Below are 18,844 nucleotides of genomic sequence, written 5' to 3'. Positions count from 1 at the left end.
GTCCCCCTCCCCCTCCCCCTCCCCCTCCCCCAAATCTCCCTCTTCTTCTACCTCTACATTTAGGACACAGTTATAAGAGGGAGGGAGATGGAGGGGAGAGAGCCAACGGTAAACACATGGAACTAAAGGAATTTTAATAAAAATATCCACAGAATATGGGTTTTGATGGTTGATTGAAATAAAATATACTTTTACGATAGTACATGTATAAATTAAACAATAAATATGGTTCTTTTATTACACCCCTATTTTAAAGGTGGTTTCCATATAAAAAACGGATATATACACTGTAGTAGTAAAAAATATTAATTTATACATTTATATTACCTACATTCCCACCATCTCAACTCATAGTCATCTTTGACCAAAAGGCCTTCCACATGGGCAAACGATGACTAGTGACTACTGACGGAACATTAACTAAGCAATCATGAGCATGTATATGGTATTAAGAAAAACATAATACACCTCTGTATCATATAAATAAGCATGAATGATCATGGACAAGAAGAACTTGGACACCTTTGCAGAAGTTCAGTAGGTCATCAATAGACACTAAAAAGTTGATTCATTGGTTAAGAAACAAACAATATAATTATTTCATCGCAGGTGCAATATAACTAAAAAAATTGTTGGCATTCATTTCCCGAATGTTGCTCTATGGCAGTATCAGCCAAATTATCAGCTAAATAAATGAGAGTTAACAAACTTCAATTTAAAATTTAAAAAAATAAAATAGAAACATAAATTATAGAAGTACAACAAGTAGACCAATGCACTCAAGGCTGGTCATAATGGATTTCAACACCTCTAAAATGAGATCTCATAATTCAACGTACTCTCAGCCATTATCTTTGGCCTGATGCCTTTCTCTGCCAAATTGAAGGATGCAGAAACCTGGAAAAAGACAAAGCAGAAATAACTAAAAGAGAAGAAATGCGAAAATATTGTTTACAACAATGCAAACTTGAGTTAATTAATACAAGGAACTATGTAATTCAGTAGATATCAACAGGCAGTAACCTTAAGTGCAGTAACCAAATTCAAGGAGACCCCTCTAAGTAGTACACTAAACAAATTTCAACTAAATTATCAATAAACTGTGAGGCAGTAACCTAGTGAATTACCAATAAATATAAAATCATAAGATGTGTGTCAAGGTCGATGTGTGTCAAGGTCCTTTGGGAAGATTTGGAGCCAAATAATTCATACTGGGAAATTAGTTTGACCTAGTACAAAGTCCAATATAATTTTGGGAGGAGAAATAGATCAATTTACAGTCTTTTAAAGAAAAAGAATTTGGCAATCCACTTGATTGAAGAAATAAGTTAAGAGAGCATTGAGAAGTAGCTACCTGTTCAGGTATGAACTAATGGCCTCTTCGAAAAAAAGTATTATCCCCCTTCTCATGCTACTTTAAAACAATATTCTGCTCATTTCACATCTACTTGAATGCTGATCATAATTCTTAGTCAGATGACATAACATTACTGCCTCTACTTGGAGAACACATTCTTTTTTTTTATGCATAGGAACATTTATCTTTCATCTTGTTCGTACTTCTTAGAATCTAAAAAATGAAGTGGAGAAGAAAAATAAAAACAAACAATACCTTAAAGCAACCATTGACGTTTGAGTCCCTATTCCATTCCAGCCCTAGAGTTTTGGCAGATGTCTGATATGTAGCCTTGATTGAGTCACCCCCCTCAAACTTCCTCGACAGAGCAAAGTCCCATACATTTTTTGACACATCATAACATGGTTCAATCACTGTTCTCCTCATCTTTCCATGAGCATACACGTACTTTACCTTGCAGTTCCCAGACCCAAAGGCATAGCTCATAGTCACTTTATTCACTGGATCCAATGCAACTGACGTATCTAAAGCAGTCCGGTTGTCTCCACGAGCATGAACATAAGTCAAACTCACTGGCTTTTCTAGCACTTTCACTGTGTTCATAAACTGGAATCTGAAATCCTGTGTGAAAAAGAGATGATTAAAGGATGATCTTGTTATCTAAACATGAGTGAAATACATGCTGACTGAGGTATTACAATCTTGGTAGGGTAAATTCTAGAAAAACGAGAAAATGAAATAAAATCAGTTTAAAGAATTTGACGTTGATCTCAGTGAATACGAGAACATAACCCAATCATTACGATGCATATACCAAGTAACATTACAAGCATCCAAGGGGTGAAAGTTTTCACAACAAGAAAAGAAACGAGCAGCAGAGTCAACATTTCTTTAAGAAATGACTTAATTTTCAAAAGGAAAAAAGGAAGAAAATTGATAGATGAGTTCAAAATATTGTAGTTCTGGACAGGGAAATGAAGTGTAGGCACCCCTAGGATCCAAATTACAAAAGCAGAGACACTGCGCTATATGTATGTTGCACGGATATGAGTGCCGGTGCAGACACAAACATGGATGTGGATATGGGACACAACTATATACATACATATTAAAATAAATAATCTATATGAGATCAATATTATTTTTGAAAATCCCTATAACATTTATATATTTCTTTTATTGAGTAGATTATAAACTAAAACACCACTCGTTCTTGAATTAGATACCCAAATGAACTTTTAAATTAATATTAAGTCCAATGAGTTGCACAAATTTGAGGTGAAGTGTGCGATATACTTTCAAGAAGTGTACCACAAAATTTTTAAACTGAAACATGTATTATATAATTGAGTACATGTCTGAATAAATGTATGTATATATTCAACAAGTGTCCAAGGAGTGGCGAACATGACACAGATGTCGGACACAGATATGGTAACCTAGATAAAGTGTCCGAGCAACCTAGCTCTACATATGTTCCTATAAGCACACATATTAAACATATACTACCTCTGGTCACTTTTAAAAATCTTTAAGAAAATAAGAGTAACAAATTGTGATTCTAAAATTAAATTGTTGATTGCTTTCCATAACCACCATCGACATGTACTGAACTTGACAAAAATGCCATAAAAAATAAAGAGAATATGGAAATTAAAAAAGTTGGACAATGGAAATAAATTTTAGCTTAGTTGGTAAACAACCTTATTTAGTTTTATCATAATCACTATTAACCTTAACAACTTCTATAATTGACTAAAGGGATTTGGGTGTAGTATATGAGTGGATGAGGGCCGGTATGTCCGTCCATACTCTTGGTCAGTATGTTGTTGACATGACAAACATCTAGTAAAATATAACCTTCAAGATCGAGTGGGGATCATATCAAAACTGGTCCTATAATTTAATTTATGTAGATCATGCAGATCTTGACACATGTAAATTTAAAAAGTTAAGAGATAGGAACCCAATAACTAGAAGTTTATCTTCCTCTTCAATCTAACGATCCATACTATTAACCCCCTCATGGTGCCCACCTCCTTCCTCCCAAACATCCTCAGCATCATCGTCGGAGCCAAAGAACTCATCACCCACTGCCTCTAACTGGACCTCTCCTTCTGAGAGCACAAAACTCTCACCCTCTCTTATATGCTCCAACATGTTTTAATACAAAAATTAATGATGGGTTTCTCTCTAATCAATACCCCCAACAACCCAAAATTAATAATGGGTCCCTTCAATCACAAAAAAAAAATCAATACCCAATTACCAAAATTTCCAGTATGAATAGAAAATCGCGATCTCTCTTCTCTATGTTAGATTTTGATTTTTATGATGATGATAATTTTTTTGATTTATTTTGGTGAGATCTAATTGATATTGTTCTGGACATTGAGCGTGAAGACTCAGAATAGTTCTACTGTATTTAAAGTTGGGGAAATATTAAGTTAGTAAATAAAATTGCGAGACCTTGCAGGACCCGACGCCAAATAATTTGTTGTCCCCTTCTCTTTTGATTGCCACCCGCGACTCCAAGAGCATATCTAGGAACTTTGGTCATGGGGAAAGACTATACGCTACAAGTATAACTAGTACAAAATATTTTTTACATATATATTAATGAAACCAATATTAAATATGCATATATATGTACAAATAAAATAGAGTCAACAGAAGTACCTTAATAAATTCTTTACAAATGATCCCCCACATAATTTTATATTTTAATAACGTTGTATGATATTCTCGTAGTCTATGCTATCAAAGATATATCTTATCAAAGATATATCTTTCAATATAAGTGACCAAACAATGGGATCAGATATAGTGCATGTAAATTAAAAAATGAACGCGTAACTTGAAGCTTGCGAGTAAACTCTTCTAGCGATTAAAAAGTCGAAGCGGAAAGTTTCATTTTTTAAATTTAGTAATTGACTAGAAATTGGAATTGGGTAAATAGGTCGGGTTGTAGCCCATTTTAGATGCTTTATTTCATGGTTTTAGAGGCTTGAAGCGTAATGGAGTTAAATATAGTAGGAGCAAATTGAAAATGGACTTATTATTAAATATAAATTTTAAGGAGGTCAGTGGGGGCAATTAGGGCAATTGCTCCCACTGGCCCCACCCTAAATTTGCCCATATTTGACTTCCATTACGAGAACCCCACGCAATAGACTTTTATTGAAAGCTTGCCTTCCACCCTTCAGGCAATTATGACGGAGATTCCTCCATTGTTTTATTCTTTTCTAATTTAAAAAAATTAAAGATTTGCACTTTATTCTCACAAGCACACTGAGTAATCACAATAAAAGAGGGTACATGCAGCATATCCACATAAGCTAAACTATAGGACCAGTTCTAATAGGATCCCTAATCCTCATGATCAACATATTCAGATCATAGCTAATGACCTAAAATAGATGTGTACCACATCAATGACACAACATCCAGGGGCATGGAGGGACACAAAACCCCCCCATCTAAGAAGTGTTTGTGCATGCATGGGCAGGTGGGTGCGTGCATGTGAACTTATTTTCTAAAATATCCAGCAAAAGGTCTATAAATTGAGTGTGGACTTTTCTTTACTGTGGCTCTTGACTGAAGCAAACTGTTCATTAGTTTATTTCAGCTCAACTGGGACTTTAATGGACTTTCTTTTAGACTTTGCTAAACCAATATGAAAAGTGATCCTTGAATCATTAGTTTGTTTCCATAATGAGGGATTATTCATTCAATGTTGTTAATTAGTACTCGGTTTTTTGTCGGATTTTGATTTAAGATATTATTCACTCAGAACTAGGATTTTGATTTAAATTTAAGGTGTTATTCATTTAGAATTATAATTTAAATTTAAATTTAAGATGTTATTCGTATAGGACTAAGATTCAAATTTAAATTTAAGATGTTATTTTCTTAGGACTAGGATTTGGATTTAGATTAAGGTGTTGTTCGTTTAAGACTTGGATTTGGATTTAGATTTAAGATGTTATTGATTATTTCAGATTTTGTTTTGGATTAGAGTTCTAGAATCCATATTCCAATCCAACTACATATTTTCCTTTTGAATTGAGACCTCAAAAAGTCCAAACAAAATTTTGTGGGCTTCTTGTTGTCACCTTGGATTTTAAATATAATGTCTATTCTATTATATAATTAAATATAATTCTTTTACGTAGTTGAACACTAGTTATAGAAAAGAAAAAATTTTGGGGGGAGAGGGGCATGGTTTTCAGATTGAATCCTAATGTGTCTCACAATCCGAATTTTTCAGAAAGAATAAATTTTTTGGATCGGTTTATTATTAAAGAACCAAGTGGGGGTAAAGAAAACTTTAGAGGAAATGGGACAACAAGAAGAAATGAGGTAAAATAGTACTTTAAATTTAAATACAATAAATGTCATTACATGATATAGATGTTATTAAAACATATGTTATATTAATATTTATTAAACCAGGAAAAGTGATTGGAAGTAATTAAAAACAACGGATATGCAGTTATTAAATATTTATTAATAAAAATTATAGAAATATAATAAACAAATATGTATTATGTTGGAAATTATAAAAAGTAATTTTAAATAATAACTATCTTACGAATAATTGGTTAAGATAAGCAAATATAATTTATCTGTCTTATACCACTCAATAAATTACAACATCCAAATTATGAATATGAACTCAAAATCTTAATCAGATTTTGAACATGTCACCTCTAATTAAAAGCTTTCTTTTTCATCTCACATGCATTTGCACGTGTCAAATTTCTAGTTTCTATATAATTTCTTCTGTTATGCTATTCCTTAATCGACATTAGGGTGTCAATTGAAATGAATTTTAATTATATCTTATAATTTATTATTTAACATATTAATCTAATGCAAAAATCCTAACTTAAGTAGATCGAATTTAAATATTAGTCCGGAAATCCAACCTTCAATCCAATAATCCAAACCAAAAGCTTAAGAATTCTACTCAATAATTAAAATCCAACCTAGGAGTGCAGGGCTCTAATAAAAAACTCTTATTCCTAATCCGAATCCAAAAATGTCGGAGTCATAGAGCTTAGACGTTCTCAACAATCCGGAATGAATAACATCTCCTAAGAAGTAATATGTAATGGATTGTTCATAATCATTGTACCCCTATATTAGGAAATGACCATATAATATGGACTTGATTGTAGAATTGATTGGATGGTCTAAATTAATTGCACCCCTACAATCATGAATGTTTGAGCATATAAGTGGGGCTTGATTGTGCGCTTGAGTCAAGGTTATTATGAAAACAAGACACAAGCCTTTTTACCATGAAAAAATAACAGGAAAATGCAACAACTCATTTCTTTTATCAGATTTTTTTATACTAGAAAAGTGCACAAGTTAAACATGTAAATATGCAATCCTTCTTACATCATTATATCATTATATCATATGGGGGGAAAACAAATGACTTTAAAAGATATCATCGTTTTAAAAGGTTTAGGAGATTAAGTTTTTTCGTCATGCATTTTCTTCTATCTGAACCAACTAAACTAAAATCACGAATTTCCTTTAAGCAAACTGAAATTCTATATGTTTACTAATTGTCTCTAAGGCTCTGTTTGGTTTGATGGAAAGAAAGGGAAAAGAAAAGAAAGCAATGCTGAAAATAAGAGTGGGGAAAAAGAAAGGTAAAAATCTAAGAGAAAACTAATATACAACGATTTTTTTTGGCTTTCTCTCCTAAACGCTACAGAAAACGAGCGAGAGCGAGAGCGAGAGCAAATCCTAACTCCATCTCCGATCTCTTCTCTTGTCTTCATATTCCCTCTCACATCTCTCTCTACTTCAACATTGATCAAATACTAGATCGAGGCCGACGCAAACTCTAGTTTGAAGCCGACGCAAACGATAATTTGACATCGATAAACCCTAGCAAACCCTAATTCAACGCCAACAAACCCCAACAAACCCTAATTTGATGTTGTACCCCTCCGATATGCTCCAAATTTGGTGCTAGAGCTCTCCGATCAAACTCTAGTTCACCAGAGTTTTTGATGAAGACAAGAATGACATTTCTATATTTGTATTTGAATTTTAATTATTTCAGTTTTTAGTAGTCAATTTTGAATTTCGAATTTTTAATTTTGAATTTTAAATTTTGAATTTTGAATTTTAGTTTAGATTTGAATTTCAAATTAGGTTTAGATTTGGTAGTGATGGATTATGAGAGATTTAAGTGATTATGAGAGATTTGTGGGATTTAGGAAATCTTCTAATTCTGTATTTTCTCTTCTATTTAAACGCTCTTGTAATCAAAGTGAATTATTGAATGAATAAATGAAAAAAATATTTCGTTACCTGATTTTGGTGTGAAACCGTACGGCCTAGAGGTGTGAAACCCTGGCCGCCGTCTTCTTCTCCCCCTCTTCACCTCCGAACAGCAACTCAGTCCTCCCCTCCACCTCCGACAATAGCCAAACACCTATGCTTCCTCATTCTTCAACAACGTCGTCGCCCCTGCTCCTCGAATGCCCTGACAAACCGCCGACTGTTCGTCCCATCTCGTCGTTGCCTACGTCCTCCCGCCGTCGCGTCACTCCGTCATCCTCGTCAAGTCGATGTTGTTGCCACTTCGACGACCAGTTGATGTCGCATCCTAGTCGTCGCCAGTTGCAAAATCGCCTGTCGCCTGCGTCGTCCGCCGCCGCGTTCTCGTCCCGCCCGTCACCGATTCCTTCCGTAGTCACGTCGTCCTGCAGTCACGTTGTCGTCACATCGTCTCTCCGCTCCCCTCAGATCGAAGAACAGAGAAGACACTTCGGATCTGGAGTGTTTTGACCAAAACCGACCCTATTTCATTTAGGTCTGCTTTTGTTTTGGTCCAGACCGAGCTAGGTTTAGTTAAACCTGATTCCCGGTTCAAATTCAACCCGCATAGTTCAACCCGACGAATGTTTCGTTTCTCTCACTCAGTATTTTTCGTAATCTCATTTTTATTAGTTAATTGCATGAATATATCACCTCTAAACTCTTATCATATATTCACTCTTTAGATTGAATTGGTGAGTTGAGAGTAACTGAACATGTGACTGTTAATTTTGATATTGATTTTAGAACTTACGAAATGATAATTAATATTGCGATTAAAATATTTGAGAGTGGAATTGTTCATGATTATCGTTGTAAATCTTGTTAAAATTCATCTGTCACATTAATTGTTTCGAATTAATTTCCTGCCGAAGATCATGAATTTTGATGAAACGGTGCGTTGTTCGAATTAAATCGCTGATTCCGATAGATCTCTTTCCCGTTTCGCATCATTTTTTGGTATCAGAGCATGGTTCTAAGTTAGAAAATTTTTATTTTTTTATTTTTTTAGATTAGTTTAATTGAGTCTTTTATTTGATTTATAAAAAAATTATCATTCATTTCATTTAGCTGTTTGTGCACATCATTCATCTCATCTAGTTGTTAGTGCATGCTCACTCGTACATGTCTACCAAATCGATTAGAAGAGTCAAGTGACTAGTGAGTCCAGTATGTCAGACAGCACCGATCCCGAACTCCTTAATAAATTCGATGAACTAAAAAGACAAATAGATGTCGTAACCCAGAGCTTAATAAATTTTCAGAATGAAACCAACAAAAAGTTTGCTAGGCTCGAAGAAGCGCGTGCTACAACTCCATCGCCACAAGGTCAAGGCTATGGATACCCACCGTAAGGTCATGGTTACGTCATTCATCGAACCCCACGTCAACCAGTGTCTGATCCACCAACCTTTGACGGTAAGTTCAGCCCACAAACTTTCTTGAATTGGCTGAAGAGCATGGATCGACACTTTGACTGGTACGCCATGACGGAACCACGAAAAGTCAAATTTGCGATAATAAAACTCACCGGACCAGCCTGCCAATATTAGTCCAAACTCGAAACGTTAAGGTATATTAGAGGTGAGTTACCAATTTTAACTTGGCAAGAAATGGTCGACGAACTAAAAAAGGAATACCTTCCACCAGTTAAAATTAATAAGCCGCCTATGACAGAATCAAAATCTATTCTTGAGGAAATCGTTAATCAGGCCGTAGATTTCATAGAAATTAACTCTGCGAAGGAATTCTAGGATAGTAGAATTGACAAACCATTCATTTCTATTTCTTCTGAAACTATCCCTCTGATCACGGAGTCCACTGATGTTATTCCTGAAGTTGTTCTTGAAATTGAAACCCCAACTCCTCCTGAACCAACTCCAGTGATTGAAAATGTTTTTGACGTTCTCCACGAAGTCCTCCATGACCAACACGTTCCTGAATTAGTTCCTAAAGCGAATTACCCAGATATATGTATAGAAGTTGAATACCCAACTAAGCTTAGTAAAACAACTGCCATATTAAGATGTCAAACCCCAATGCATTGTCCCGATAGTCACTCACACAAACACTGATCCATTTTGGGAATATAAAGTGATTAGGGATATAAGTTTGAACACGAGTGTTTTCATTCTCTTTCATGTTAAACACACAAAAACACTCCTCCATCATACATTTGCTTGCATGTTCCTCACTATCACTGTTAGGACACGAAAATTTTTATGCACTTTAACAAAAAAACACCTAATTATTCCATTTGATAGAGGATGTCATGCATGTTAGATACTTCGTTGAGTTTACATCTGCCTTTGATTTCATTGTTCGAGACTTCGAATCTGCATTTCATACATAATCATTTGAGTTGACTCACATTATTATTTTTATTTGCATTGATCATATATTGGGGAATCAGTGATCTAACTTGAATAAATACATTGTTAATTAAAATGAATGATATGGAGTCAGGACGTAATTTAAAATTATTAATGCTAATATTTTAGATGGTTTGAACTTGTCCAATACAGTCTATTTATAGTTGTTTAAGATTTAACATGATATTTATGAGCTTTTCCAACTCTTAAACTAATTAATAACAATATTTATATTATTGATTTGGTCATAGTTCTATTCTCAATATTAATTGATTAAACAATCATAATGTTATTGGCAGTCCACTAATATAAGCCTGATCCTAACCTATTATTTATGAGAGTTCTTTCACTTTACTCTACTTCTAAATATTCACCCATACAGCAGTGAATTTTGATAATATTTTAGATGGTGAATTTATAATGCAATCTAGCTAATGATTTGAGATGCATGAAAGTAACTGACAGTAAATTAAGATGCAGGCAGAATATATTGAAGATTACAAGCTTCTACAGCTAACTCGATGGAGTCGAGTTTTCTCCTACCCGGGGAGAATGATGAAGACAAGAATAACATTTCTATATTTGTATTTGAATTTTAATTATTTCAGTTTTTAGTAATCAATTTTTAATTTTTAATTTTGAATTTTGAATTTTGAATTTTGAATTTTGAATTTTGAATTTTAGTGAGATTTGAATTTCAAATTAGGTTTAGATTTGGTAATGATTGATTATGAGAGATTTAAGTGATTATGAGAGATTTGTGGGATTTAGGAAATCTTCTAATTCTGTATTTTTTTCTCTTCTATTTAAACGCTCTTGTAATCAAAGTGAATTATTGAATGAATAAATGAAGAAAATATTTTGTTACCTGATTTTGGTGTGAAACCGTACGGCCTAGAGATGTGAAACCCTAGTCGTCGTCTTCTTCTCCCCCTCTTCACCTCCGAACAGCAACTCGGTCCTCCCCTCCACCTCCGACAATAGCCAAACACCCATGCTTCCTCATTCTTCAACAATGACGTCGCCCCTGCTCCTCGAATGCCCTAACAAACCGTTGACTGTTCGTCCCATCTCGTCGTTGCCTAAGTCCTCCCGCCGTCGCGTCACTCCGTCATCCTCGTCAAGTAGATGTCGTTGCCACTTCGACGACCAGTTGATGTCGCATCCTAGTCGTCACCAGTTGTAAAATCGCCTGTCACCTGCGTCGTCCGCCGTCGCGTTCTTGTCCCGCCCGTCACCAATTCCTTCCGCAGTCACGCCGTCCTGCAGTCACGTTGTCGTCACATCGTCTCTCCGCTCCCCTCAGATCGAAGAACAGGGAAGGCACTTCGGATCTGGAGTGTTTTGACCAAAACCGACTCTATTTCATTTAGGTCTGCTTTTGTTTTGGTCCAGACCGAGCCAGGTTTAGTTGAACCTGATTCCCAGTTCAGATTCAACCCGCATAGTTCAACCCGACGAAGGTTTCGTTTCTCTCACTCAGTATTTTCCGTAATCTCATTTTTATTAGTTAATTGCATGAATATATCACCTCTAATCTCTTATCATATATTCACTCCTTAGATTGAATTGGTGAGTTGAGAGTAATTGAACATGTGACTGTTAATTTTGATATTGATTTTAGAACTTGTGAAATGATAATTAATATTGTGATTAAAATATTTGAGAGTGGAATTGTTCATGATTATTGTTGCAAATCTTGTTAAAATCCATTTATCACATTAATTGTTTCGAATTAATTTCCTGCCGAAGATCATGAATTTTTGCGAAACGGTGCGTTGTTCGAATTAAATCGCTGATTCTGATAGACCACTTCCCCGTTTCGCATCAGTTTTCCTCTCTGATCTCTCTCCAATACAATGATTCCAGCAAAGGACCTTTTTTTTGGTTCATCAGAGGTATTATTTTATCATTTTTTGTGGTTTTAAACATTATACTTGCAATTGGTACAATTTGGTTCCTAATGCTTGAAATTGGTGCAGTTGAGTTTGTAGATTTGTGCTTGGATTTGGTGATTTTTTGTAGATTGAAGACTTAATTTTATAAAGAATTAGCTAGTGATGTGAAGAATATTTCAAATTTTCTTAATGCTTCATCAAACTTTATTTTATGTGTCAATGCATGGATCAATGAATAGTTATATTAGCTAGAGATAATATTTCTATAATCCAAGAGTTGGACAGAAGTGAAAGATACATATTAGTGCTTTCGTTTCTATACTCAGTAAAAGGACAACTGATAATGATGCTATGTTGATATTATGTTGGTTTTCTGCTGATTTTTGCATATATCGACAATCAACAGGATGCATTTAGAGTACTCCATCTTATCTACTTGGATATGAACTAGATAATGTATATGCGCTTGCTATCATAGTCAATATTTTATATGTTAGTTGTAATCATATCTTAGTGTCCATAACGAATCAAACGGTTTGCCATGCTTGTTCTTCTAAATAATCTTATGGCATATGCTTTTGCATTGTAGGATGCAACAAGCTTTTCTAGTATTATTTATTTGAGTATGTAACTGAATTTGAATTATAAACAGCTTGGTAAGTATTAAAGAAGTCTGGTCTATTATAAGTTATACTCTGCTCCTGAGGAATTTTTTTGAACTTTATCATATTTTAGCTCATTAGTGGAAAATTCTCTTGTTTTTTCGTTTATGCTGAATTTTAGTCCCTGAATCTGGGTCATGGAAGAATATACTCCATATTTTCCATAATGCTTATAGCAATCGTTTAATATGTATGTCCTGAGAGACCATTGTTGGAATGGGGAGTAGAGGAATTTGAATGGGGGTCAAGGAATTGGAGATAGACTTTTTTGTGCTAACTTGTTTTTTGGGAGGTTGGGGGGAGGGGGGCATAATTGGATTCAGTTTTGTTATGATAGTGAAATTGTCAAGTACTCGTACTCCTATTTTATCTCTCAATTTGTTATTTTTTTAGGTAAGCAATTTATTAGTTGAGAATATAACTAATAACTAATTTTAATTCTTTTATCTTCTAAAAGAGCTATGTTGCTCAAAGACTTATGCTGGAGTGTTCATTGCAATTCTCTTGTGGTGGTTCTGACGTTTTGTGTACTTTTATCGTTGTGAGAAGTAATTTCTTACGCATGATAAGGATTGCTTGCTTTTATTGGATGTTAATTTTTTAGTTATTATTACATGATCTATCTGTAAATTGAAACATGCAAATGAAGGTGCTATTTCTACATTTTATCCGCACTTTTAGTTAATGGAGTATTTCATCTCACTATTCACCTTATTGAATAATGGTACATTCATGTGTCAATTTTAATTTACCTGTGACTGATATTTAAAAGGTTTTACCCAATCAAGTAGCTTAACTTGCAGGCTTATTATCTGGCACTATTCTCCAAGATCTCTTGCAAAGTATTTTTAGGCTGGCTTCTAGTTTGCTAATTAGCATCTCTCTTTAATGCATTTTGAGTAGCATTCTCACTGCTAGGTTCCCTTTGAAATAAGTATTCATCTACTTGAATCTATCATAACACAAACTTTTCGTTGGTACTAAGCAATGCTTTCTTTTGCATTGTTTAACCATAGGCAGCTCAGATAGATTCACACCTTGAAAATTAATCAAGAGGATGATGTAGAATGCATTTAACCTTCAAAAGGTAAAATACAAGATCCCAAAACGTTTTCTGCATCAGGAACATTTTCTCATATCTAATTTCCTCACAATCATGATAGTAAAAGAAGCTCGTGAGTGGAACAATTCAAAACTTTGTGAAACACTGTTGAATGTCACTAACATATCTTCGTCCTGGAAGGTATTAAGCATGCAACATAAAAAGAAATAGGCAAACAGAATTCATTAATGGATTATTGTAGGATTAATTTCAAGCAAACGTTAGGTGCTTTAGTAAGAAGCAACTATTATTAACAGAAATCCAGACTCTTATTTTATGCTCTACTGGAAGCAAGAAACACCTTATGAAAGACACAAAAGTACTTGATTAAGTAGAACCTATATTGAAAGACTGCCTCTATATTAGTATCAAAGTCATTATATGGGAAAAAATCCACATGAATGCTACTTGTTCATGATCAAAGATTTTCGGGTAGAACTCATCGAGTGATATCATCAGATAGAAGAGAAAATATGAAGCTGACCATGAGCATGAAACGACTTTATGTGACAGTGGCGACATTTTTATCTGGTGTCTTGAAACTAGGGCATGTCACTCGGACTGTTTTTAGCTTTCCTCGAAGTCCTCTCCGCAAATAACAAACACGCGCATAATTTCTTTCACACTTACTGGTGAAAAAATGCATGCATAATCTGGGATTAGTCTTGGTTTTTCACATTGATATGAGCATACAGTCTTAAGATAATAATCTTCTACTGGCATTGTATTAATTTGCTTTTCTCATCGACATTGTCCTAGTTTTGAATCAATGCAATATGATTTTCTACAAGCTTGTTCTTAGTTCATGGTACCTACTGATTTATCTTTTTTGACTCCATGTCCATTTAAAATTGAATGTAACTCATATTTTCTTTTTTCTTCTTTAGGGAGAGAAGCATATGACAAGGTCTAAGAAGCCTTTGATTGAAGTCAGGAAGAAATATTGATGTTATTGCTTTGCAGGAATCTTTGAATCAAATATTTTGAGCATATTTCTTGATGTTCACTTTTTGTTTTTGCCTTTATTAGTTAGGACCTTGGACTAGTCGGGAACACAAAGTTGAACCGAAAGTACTTGTTGAATGTTGGGCTTGTACAACTATTGCAATTACAATTTTGTTGGCTGTTTTTAGGGGTTGTTTGGTAGGCTGCAACTGGAGTGGTTGCAACTCCAGTTGCATGCAACTAGGTCCAATTTAACTAGTTGCATGTGTTTGTTTTGCTGCAACTCACAGTTGCAGTTGCAACCACAGTTGCAAAACAACCCTTAGTTGCAACATATGACTTACGTCAAAAATGGCCGCAAGTCATAGTTGCAACTTAGTTGCAACTGACCTAAATTTATTAAAATCAAAATCATTACTTAATATTTTAAAAATAAATTCATTAAAGGTTTAAAATAATCTTTTAAATAATTCTTATTATAATAATTTCTTCAAAAACGTTTTTAAAAAAACAACATTAATCTTTTAAAATAATTATTATTATAATAATTTCTTCAAAATAATATGTTAGTTTTAAAAGTAATATATTATCTTTAAAATAATATCTTATTTTTTAAAATAATATATTATTTTTTAAAATAATATTTTTTTTAAAAATAATATATTTTTTAAAAATAATATATTTTTTGAAAAATGAAATTTTCCAGGCAAGTACTATTTATTTTTCTAAAATAATATATTTTTGAATAATATATTTTATAATAATATATTTTTTCATAATATATTTTTTGAACTGAATATATTTAAGAATAATTATAATTTTCAAAATATATATTTTTTAAAATAATATATATTTTTTTAAAATAATAGTTTTTTTAATAATATAGTAATTTTCTAAAATAAATATATTTTAAAAGTAATATATATATTTCTAAATAAATTACACAGTATATATTTAATATATATATACTATATAAATAATATTATATTAAACATAATATATATTTTGAATAATATATTTTTTAATAATATATATTTTAAAATAATATAATTTTCTAAAAATAATATATATTTAAAATAATATATTTTTTGAACAATATATTTTTAAAATAATATGTTTTTTGAATAATGTATTTTTAAAATAATATAATTTTCTAAAAATAATATATATTTTAAATGATATATTATATTATTTTAAAAAAATAGTATATTAACTTTTAAAAATATATTATTTATTAAAATATATTATTTTTTAAAATATATTATTTTTTAAAAATATATTACTTTTTAAAAAATATTATTTTTTAAAAATATTTTATGAGTTGCATATGTTAAGTTATAAGCATAATCAAACAGCTGCAACTATAAGTTGCAAAATTTAAATTTTAAACCAAACAATTGCAACTGTAGTTGCATGTAAGAAGAGTTGCAGCGTCTCAGTTGCATGCAAGTGACACTTGCATTGCAACTCTAGTTGCAAACAACCAAACACCACCTTAGTAGTTATTGTCAAAACAATGAAAACAATGTAATTTTTTTTTTATTGGATTGTCTAATTACTTTGTCTAGCAAAAAAATTGAATTGTTTTTCAGTTGTAGAAATAACCTAGTGATGCAATATTATGCTTGGTAATTTTGTTCTTTAATGTGTATGGCTGATTTTTATGAATTATTTAGTTTTTTTGTATTAACTTGTTATTTACATACTAATTTTTTATGAATTATTATGAATTTTTAATATTAAATTATTATTTATATAAGCTTTATCATTAGAAGCAATGTTGAGGTATTTATATGAAAAATCAAGTTTGATAGTGTTTATGAAATCTAAAGTTTGAAAACTTTTAAAAAAATTATATCCTAAATTACTTAAAATACAATTCATAAATTTCAAGAAATAAGATTTCTGGTGTAATGTACCTTAGCTTCTATTTTCTACTTGATTTTCATAAAAGAGTAACCAAACAAAAGAAATTACTTTTCCTATCATTTTCCTTCCAATTTTCTTTACGATTTTCTAACTAACCAGACAACAAAAAGAATCTTACTTTCCTTTCTTTTTCTTTTCCTTTCTTTTCCACTTTCTTTTTCCTTTTCTTTTCTCTCCCTTCCCCTCAAACCAAACACAGCCTAAGTAAGAATAAAACAGATATATTCAAGCCATGGCCAATTAAGTATATCTCAGATCTTCAGTTATATCTCCTTTCATGAGATAGCCTTTAACATTTAATTTCTCAACATACAAATACAAAAAATAAAAATAAAACATATGTTCCTTAAGCAAAAACCCTAACCCTAAATAATCCAAATCAAGTTATTACTGATCACTGTTGGCAATACCTTTTTGGGGACGTTGTAGTCGACGATGAAGGAGCCTGGCTTGTCGACGGAGAGGACGAGGCCATTGAAGGAGGGGCCCTTGGCGAAGGTGGCGTCGCTCATCGACGCCTTCAGGTTGACGTCGCCGGCGTTGACATCGAGCGTCGCCAGCGCCGACGAGGCCGTCTCCCCTTCGTATCTCCCCTTTATCGTGGCCTTCATTTTTCCCCCCTCTATCTTTTCAGGGTTTTACCTTTTTTTCTTTCTCCTCTCTTCTTCAGTGTCTCTTCTTCTGGTTGAAGGAGAGAGGGGGAAGGATAGGAGGAGGAACGTCGTTTGGTTGCTCCGCCGGAGGATTTTATCGCTTTGGGCGGAACATAGCGAAAGGGTATGAAAGGAAAATCAGAGTATTCTATTGAGAATTTTGATTAGTTTTCTGATTAGTTGGAGTGTGAAAAGAGTGGCACTAAGGGCACACCCTAACCACAACTCTAATCATACACATTCTCTCTTTTGTTACAGTGCACCGGGCCTCACATGAGATTTTAAAATTTTAAAATCTCATATGAGACCCGGTGCACTGTAGCAAAAGAGAAAGGGTGTGGTTGGAGTTGTTGAGGTATGCTCCTATTATTTTCCGTGGGAAAAGGCAAATACTTTAAAGCTGTTTTGTTATAATTTCAACAAAGATGAAAGATGCTGACGTGTATTCGTTATGCTGATGTGTCTCATCAAAGCAAAACTCACCCAAAATGAATCGTTTTAAACGGAAAGGTGCTATAATATAAGTAAAGATGATTGAAAAAAAATAGAATAAATTTTCAAAACCATCTCTTTTGAAACTTTATTTTCAAAAGGCGATCTATTTATCTTTTTGAAACTTTAGAATTTCGTGAAGTTCAGTTTTTAATTAACTATAGCTAAACAAAAAAGCTCAACGAAGGTGGTGGTTTGCTACCAAACTTCATGGGATTCTGAATCCCATGAAGTTTATAATAAACAAACTTTACAAATTAAACAATTATGTGTAGTGGGTTTAGTGGTTATATCATTAGCTTATAATGCTTGTATAGGAAGAGCACGGTTCAAATCCCAGCTTAGTAATTTTTTTACCTTTTAAGAAAAAAATATGTTAGGATGAGATTCGAACTCAAGACCGCTTGAATAATTAAAGTCTAGTTTTCTTTGAGCTAGCCAACTATTGCAATCATGTTACATTTGAACTTGAAACTATATATTGAACTTCACGAGATTTAGAATCCCACGAAGTTTAGTCCTTACTTAAATTGCATGGAATTAAGGACTAAAACTTCACGGGATTCTAAATCTCATAAAGTTTTAGCAATTTATTTTGCATTTTCGACCCAATTTCAGCCAGCTGACTAAAACCAGATCGAAAATACTAAATAAACCTCAAATAGGTTGATTTTTGAAAATAAATCTCAAAAAGGGTTGGTTTTAAAAATTTGTCCAAAAAATTAAACTTACCAATTTACTCATCTTACCATCACCACTCTTCCTTCTATATTTCTTCTTGCAACATTCAATAAGCCTCACCTCTTCCTGCGTCCATTGAAAGCATTAACAAGCCTCGCCGGAGATCTCAATCCAGCGGCCACGATGAGATCAAACTTGGATGGTTTGGGGTTTTCGATGCAATGATGAGTATTAGGAGTTTGGGTGTATTTTTTGTTAAAGTTGGGAGCTTTGAGTGACTGTATTCAATTTTAATGCAATATGGAATAATTTGAGCATTGTTTACCCTTTCCCTCCCTCCCCTCCGTCTGTCAGTCACTCGGTGAGATTAGTTATTTCCTTTGTTTTGATTTAGAAGGATATGGG

The 18,844-nt window shown here is 33.1% G+C and overlaps 1 protein-coding gene across 1 annotated transcript; it reads right to left on the bottom strand.

Moving 5' to 3' along the window:
- LOC109822582 (outer envelope pore protein 24, chloroplastic-like) lies at positions 572-17,425 on the bottom strand. Its single transcript, XM_020388807.1, has 3 exons — positions 17,024-17,425; positions 1,613-1,978; positions 572-897 (listed from the first exon to the last, which is right to left on the bottom strand). Exons 1-3 carry the CDS (start codon positions 17,222-17,224, stop codon positions 811-813), a joined length of 654 nt encoding a protein of 217 aa, XP_020244396.1. The 5' UTR covers positions 17,225-17,425; the 3' UTR covers positions 572-810.

This window comes from Asparagus officinalis, chromosome 8, assembly GCF_001876935.1.
Source record: "Asparagus officinalis chromosome 8, Aspof.V1, whole genome shotgun sequence".
NCBI classification, from domain to species: Eukaryota; Viridiplantae; Streptophyta; class Magnoliopsida; order Asparagales; family Asparagaceae; genus Asparagus; species Asparagus officinalis.
This window is presented reverse-complemented; position numbering and strand designations above follow the sequence as displayed.